The sequence below is a fragment of the Gekko japonicus genome, unplaced genomic scaffold (genome assembly GCF_001447785.1).
Source record: "Gekko japonicus isolate JY-2015 unplaced genomic scaffold, Gekko_japonicus_V1.1 scaffold2582, whole genome shotgun sequence".
Taxonomy (NCBI): Eukaryota; Metazoa; Chordata; class Lepidosauria; order Squamata; family Gekkonidae; genus Gekko; species Gekko japonicus.
The window spans coordinates 122,950-130,075 of NW_015174915.1; the positions used below are offsets into that span (position 1 = coordinate 122,950).

Genomic DNA, 7,126 nt, shown 5'->3' on the forward strand with positions numbered 1-7,126 from the left:
CACAAGTGGCCTCACTGATATCAATGAGATCACTTGCAAATAGCAAAATGAAAGGCCCACATATATGTTTACTGTATCAGGTCCTTAAGGACCAGGAATGTACCTTCATCTGTGATATTCGTGGCCAAAAACAGAGATCACGTGAATGCGTCAAATAAAACAAATTTGTTTTCCCAATGAAAAGGGCATTTATATTTCAGTGACTAATCCTTATTATGTAGCTAGCTACTTCAGATTATTCAGTTTAAGTGTTTAGCACCTGATAACTGTGTATTCAGACTCCTTAAAAGATCATTTTAAGGACAACAAGAACAAAAAGCCTGGCATGTTCCTTTTTAACGGCTATCCTAATCAGTCTAGCTAAAATTCAAGTCTGTTTGGTGACACATGAAAAATGACAGAATTGGACACTGAAATAATAGGCAGTGGGCAGGGAAGGAATATTAGTAGTTTAGGAAATCAATACCAGCTTTGACACTTTTAGAAGTGGCAACATCAATTGCCATGGCTTTAATCTCCGTGTCCCCAAACTGCATAAGCGTTTTGATCTCCCTCCGGCTTGGCACTGATATATCCGTTCCAGTGAGATCCAAACGGAGGGTACCACACTTTTTCACTCCTGGCTCAGTTATGAATCTGACGTTATCATGTTCTGAGCTGTAGATATTGATCACAATGACCAGCTGCGAAGGTTTGGCAGGAGTGTAACTGCGTGACACAGTCTCACCAAGAGCTACCGATTGGTCAGCAGAGATGAATTTGTCAAAGACGTCGGTGCACCAGCGCGTGCCATCTTTAACCAGCAGCTTCTCTGTAGGGTGCTTCCCTTCCACATACCGATTCAAGACCCCTACGCCATAGGTTAGGGGAGACCGGCGCACTTTGATGACAGCAGGATCCAGACCAAACAAGACTGCTCCCTTGAGGATTGTAAGCCCTACATCCTGGGGAATGATGATTCGACATTTTGAGCCAAAAGCATCCTGGACAGCTTGTTGTAGTAGTGGAGCTTCAGCAAATCCACCCACCAGGAACAGGAATTTCACTTTAGTAACTTCTGGTTTTTCAAACAGATCACCTTAGCAGAGAAAGAAATCTGTTCAGTTACGGAATTCACAAGGTCAACAAACATTACCCATATTAGCTTCGACCACTAAGGACAACAACATTGAATGTAAACACAGAAAAGAACCAAAATGGGACAAATGACTCTTGAGTGTCCAAAGCTGAGCATTTCAATATTCCTTTCCACTTATTTAATTCACAATGAAAAAATTACAGCAAGGGAAGAAAAAGGCTATGTTTAATCCGTTTAACTGATGGATTAATCCTCAAACCCTTTGATTAATTGGTAGGGGCCAATTTTCTTTGCTGGGGCTTTTAGTTTGGACACAGTTGACTTTTTAAAGGTTATCTTGGTTAAGATATATTACTATAATAAAACATGAAAAAATAATAACGATAGTAATTCTACCATTAGCTTTCCTTTGTGAATTATTTCATACTTTCTTCAAAATCCTCAAGAAGACATCAGTACTGAGGTTTATGTAATTTGTAATTTTGTCAGTTTAATTAATTAAAAGGCAAATGATTAATTTAATTTAAAAAACCCTTTAATCAGTCAACAGCCCTAGAGGAAAGTCTAGTGTTGCTCTGAACAGAAATCATGCCAATAAAGGGCCATGCAGCACTTTTCTATCAGCCTTGATAAGAGACAGATAGAATCTTGATTGTACAAGTTACTTTGCCAGTTCCAATGATATGTTGGGGCTCTTTTTTTGCTCATGGAAGTCACCTTCTCAGTACCTCATGTATCTCATGTATCTCAGTCACAGCAATTTCCATGGTTCTGAAGACTTCAAGTCATAGTTTGGAGATCATGCTGGTTACTGTGGCTGAGTTAACATAATTTTTTTTTAATTTATCCAAGTAGGTAACTGCTGTGAGAGGGAAAAAAACTTCCAAAATATGTTAACTAGATATTTGTATTAGACTGAAATATTGACTCTGAGTAGAGCAGAGGCATTCCAGCTAAGTAAAGATCATATTATTCAATTAGTGCTAATGAATACTACCATGAATATATAACGTTGGTTTGGACAAGAAGTTATAATGTACAACTGAGTGGATACAATTGTTTATTTAGTATGATAATTGTTACATCTTAGGCTTTCATTTCCATCATGTCAGAATTAGGAAAACAGGATTTGAAGGTTAAGAACCAAATCCTAACCATTTTTATTTATAAAAGGATGGATTGATTTCTATTATATAGATACCTTCAAGTAGGGCGTTTTTAATACTGCAGCATAAATCTCTATGACCAGGGTATGTGGTATGGAGGTATAATAAAATCAAAGTGAAATCTAGTCAAAACTGAACATCAAAGTCTCTTGATTTAAATAGGATAAATATCAACTACAGGCAATTCTCAATTGGTGAAAGTACTGAGCATTCTCTCTTAGACATCACTTAACCCGCTCCCAAAAGGAACTAGTTTCCCAGGGGCAGGAAATAATTATGAAAAAAGTTAAACTTGTATTGGGCCTGAACAGGAAACACACAGGCCAGAGTGGGAGAGCAAGAGTGAAGAAGCCAGTCTAAGGCTGCCCCTTTTAGCAGCCTGTTTTATTCTAAGCACATTCCTAACTCTGAAATCAATGTGACCTATACCCTCAGTTTCTATATTATGACTAGTCTGCATATTCCATGTGGGGATCTGGGACTGAAGTAAGTAAAGAACTCCAGCAGGATTAAGGATGGGTGACATTCCTTTCTTTTACAGTAAGGTAAGTGGCACTTTAGAAAATAGCAACATTATAATTTCTGTTAGGAAAATTTCAGTGGCTCCAGACGATAAAGCAGGGATAATGTGGTATGGGCTTGAGCACTGGGGCTCTATGTAGGAAAAAGATATAATTTCAGGATAATGATCCTGGGGTAACCATCCTAAGGTACCAGGTGCTAAATCTTGAATACTGGATTTTTATTTAATTAAAAAGCCCTTAGGAATGCTGCACACTCATGACACTTACTGAGGTGCTTTATGATTTCGTCAATGGTGGGTTTGAAGAGGGCATTCATTGCATCTGGACTCATCCTCAGCATTCCTTGTGATGACCATTTCACAAAATCCACACTGCAACAAGACAGGAAAAAAAGATAAGTTGGCATTTAAATCAATGCTGTCTGGTTTTAAGGATAAACCGTTTTCTTTGATCTGTGCTAGATGCTACCAACAGACACAACTCGATACAGAAGTCACACAGCTTTCCTTGGAAAGAGTAAAGGTAAGTTTTTAAGCTAGTCAATATTCTGACAAAGTCCAAAACATGTTGGGACCCTAATGATATTCATCAATAAAACCTTTCTCTTGTACTTCCTAGAATGCACCTATACTGTACTTAGATTTGACATGCTACTTTTTTTCTTCATGACTGATATTGTTAGAACAATCATGCAGTTCTATGGTGCTAATGACACAACACTGTCATAACAGCAGGTGTCAGGCTGTTACAGGAAGGAACTGCATGTTACATATATTTCTGAGATTCTTGTTTTGAACTATTTCCCCTTCACAATGCAGCCACTGAAACTGCAATTTGAAATGGAGACCACATTGTGGGAGGAGAGGAGATTCTTAGCCCTTTCTTCCTTGCACCTTTTTGTTGAAAAGCATCCCAAACACAGCTGCTTTTACCCCATGCTCAGGAAAAATAAGGGTAACCATAGTTCTTCTTTTATGAAAGTAAAAGCATTCTGTGTGTGAGACAGAGGGAGAGTCTGGGAAAAAAAGAGAAGAATTACACATAATATTTAGTCCCATCCATAGGTATTCAAGGCACATAAACAGACTTGAAAGCTCTAAGGGGACTAATAAAACTGATACAAATATGAATGACAAGTAATTCATTAATTGAGAGTAGGGAAGAAGTGCCTCTAAGAATGACACAGGATTTTACCACAACTTCCATTTGTAGAAGCTGATTACCCCTGAATAATTTGCTTGATTTTTTTTTGTCCGTTCCAGTTGATCTAAAGGGCTAACTTAATTTGCTAATCTTAATTTTCTTATCTACCATGAAGTTATAGCTATGGCTTAACTAATGGACCAGGTTGTTGTGGAGCTGGAAAGAGGGAGGCACAGATTTTAGTGTCACATCCTCATTGTGTGACCTGGAGGTCATTTATATTATCCAAGGCCATGAACAACAGTATGTAAAGTCAGGATAAGCAGAAACCTGCCCCTCTGGATTCTTTTAACCTCCTACTTACTTGCTTTTCCTTAAGGCGTGCTCCACACTATGACCTCGAAATTTCTTGTAGTAATCAATGAATGAGAAAGGCAGAGTAATGTTGAGTGGGTTAGTCCGGTCCGGAGCTGCTGCCCTCTTGCGAGATTCAAACGCTATCATCAGATCCACCCAGGCTGCAGGACGTTTGATTTTAAACTGCTCAATGAAATCTTCTCCAAATATTTTACACAGGAGTTTTTCAAATTCATAATCCACGCCTAAGGAACCATGTGGCCCTCCTGCATCAGAAAAAGAATCTTTAGTGGACTGCATGTACCACCAAAGTGTAGCAATTATGCAGCATTGCAATAAGCATCATAGAACTAGGGTAGATCCTCAGTGCACTGAAATTCTAAGATCAAATCTGGGGTGCAGTTCCAGTCACAAAGGATCCACTGAATTCCATGAGACTTAATAGTTCGGGGGGGGGAGTGCTCAGTTCTATTTATTTTATTTCATTTTGAAAATTTCTATGCTGCCTCTCCAAGAAACTTGCCTGAGGTGGCTGACAAAATGGGGGAAAAACATAGAACATCATAAAATTTACTAAAACCTACCATTCAAAACACAGCAGAGATAAAACATGAAGCTGCTTAAAGTGGGTTTTAAAGATTCTCAAGCTTAAGAACAGACTATTCAGATTAAAAGCAGGTGGGTAAACTCCTGACACCTAAAAGAAAGTAGAATACAAAGCAGGTGGACCTCAAGGGAAAGGTAAGAACCAGTGTTTTGAATTGTGCTTAGAAACAATGGGTAGCCAGTGCAGATCTTTCAGTACTGATGTGATACATTTCCTGTATCCCACCCCTGACAATCTCCCTTATATATAAAAGCCGAATGGTGATGGGACTTCTCTAGAACATTCTACACGCTCCAGAATTGGTTGGTGCCCTGGTGTGTCACTCAGAATCTGTCCCTATCCACTGACTGCATTGCTTGAGTCTTGCCTCCACATTCTAAACAGTTTGCTGTTCCTCCCCCCCCCCATTGCCAGTCAGAACACAGAGGTTATTTGCATATGCAGCCTCATTGGCCTTTGCCTTGGAACACAGAGGTTGTTTGCATATGCGACTTTCCCCCCAAAGTTATATTTATTGATTTTCCAACAGACAAACAAAACAACAACAAAAACCGACATACATCAACCTACAACTCTAAATTCCATGTAGTAGCACATATATAGAATTATTTAACCACTTTCAATTACACTAAAAATCAGTGGTTTTTCTCTTTCCACTATCAATACTCTAATATGACCACAGTGTTATTTCCTTATTCTCATTTTCCATTTATACAAATATAAAAAGAAAGCAAGAATGCATTACAATCTCCATTTATATATCTTTAATTTTTTTGTAGGAGTCTGTGATTTTTTTTTTGCACAACCATTTCCAGATGTCTACTCTCTTTGTATGCTCTCATTTCAGTACTTCTCCCTTTAAATTTCCACTATCTCGTTTTTACATTCTTATTACCACTAACAATTTTCCACACAATACATCTTGTTCTCTTGTTCTTTTTTTATTCTATTTTTCGTTCGCTTGCTGAAGGGTTTTAAAGGATCCCTTTTTATCAGTCCTACTTTTGAGTAATAGAGTTTTTAAATTTCTTTTGTTTTTCGCTTATAAGAATTTTCCACATTTATCATAGACAAGGATGAAACGTCCAAATGCACATTCTCTTGTTCAGGGATCCTGTCCTCTACAATCTCTGCTTACTCCGCCAAAAGTATTCCTCCTCATTTTCCAAAGTTAAATGTACACTTTGTTTATTTTTTGTAAAGCTCCCAAAAGCTTCCACAATTCCCATTTGTATCCCTTCCATAAGTATTTTCCGGAATTGCTCTACAGTTAGTTCATCAATTTCCAAGTTTTCATTAATCTCCTCCTTGTTTTCCTCCCGAGACGCCATTTCTTTTAACTACACCTTCTCTTGCCTCCTCATTAATCAACTTAGAATATCCATTTCAATGTTCATTTGCACATATCTCTTATTCCATTCCAACACTTGCAAGTCCTTGTCAACAGTTCGATTTTTACCCCAACCATTTCCACCTTTTCTTTAATCTCCTCCTCCTCCTTGTTTTCCTCCCAAGATGCCATTTCTTTTAACTGCACCTTCTCTTGCCTCCTCATTAATCAACTTAAGATATCTATTTCAATGTCCATTTGCACATATCTCTTATTCCATTCCAACACTTACAAGTCCTTGTCAGCAATTCGATTTTTACCCCAACAAAACACATAGTCAAATCTTCCTCCTATTCAGTTTCTGGCTGCTCTTGCCTTCCATTTTGGGTGTAGACAATCTGGGGTATTCTTACTAAAAATATTATCATTTTTCCTCAAGTTGCAAATAATAATACACACTCACGTGGTCTTCCTTCTTTGTGCCACTGCATGATAAATCATTAGTCCAAACAGGTTAAAACAGATGGTCGCGGCTTGGTGAAGACATGAAATCATGCTTCACTCCATTCTTCACACCAGCTTCAGGGCAGTAATGGAAACCCTCCCCCCGCATTTGCCGTATGCGGGAGGGGCCAAAACAAAGCCCCCTGCCACCAGCCCTCGCTACGGGAGGTCCAGTGAAACCCCTCAAAAATCGGGAGGCTCCCAAAAAAATGAAAAAGGAATTGGCCGGTCCCGAGAGCTGCCCGTCGCCGTACCGGAACGGAGCTGCGTATGCGACTTGATTGGCTTTTGCCTCTAACATTCTAAACAGTTTGCTGTTCTAAGGTAAGAACATAAGAACATAAGAGACTCCAATGTTGGATCAGGCCAAAGGCCCATCCAGTCCAACACTCTGTGTCACACAGTGGCCAGAAATAC

At 38.9% G+C, this 7,126-nt stretch overlaps 1 protein-coding gene across 1 annotated transcript in view; it reads right to left on the minus strand.

Moving 5' to 3' along the window:
- Positions 1-265: 265 nt before the first annotated feature.
- HSPA12A (heat shock protein family A (Hsp70) member 12A) overlaps positions 266-7,126 on the minus strand; it is a 73,429-nt gene continuing 66,568 nt past the window's right edge. The window contains exons 10-12 of the mRNA XM_015425059.1: positions 4,276-4,534; positions 3,036-3,139; positions 266-1,078 (exon numbers count right to left, since the gene is read on the minus strand). Of these exons, the coding sequence (XP_015280545.1) occupies positions 444-1,078; positions 3,036-3,139; positions 4,276-4,534 (998 nt within the window). The 3' untranslated portion in view covers positions 266-443. The remainder of the gene's footprint in view (positions 1,079-3,035; positions 3,140-4,275; positions 4,535-7,126) is intronic.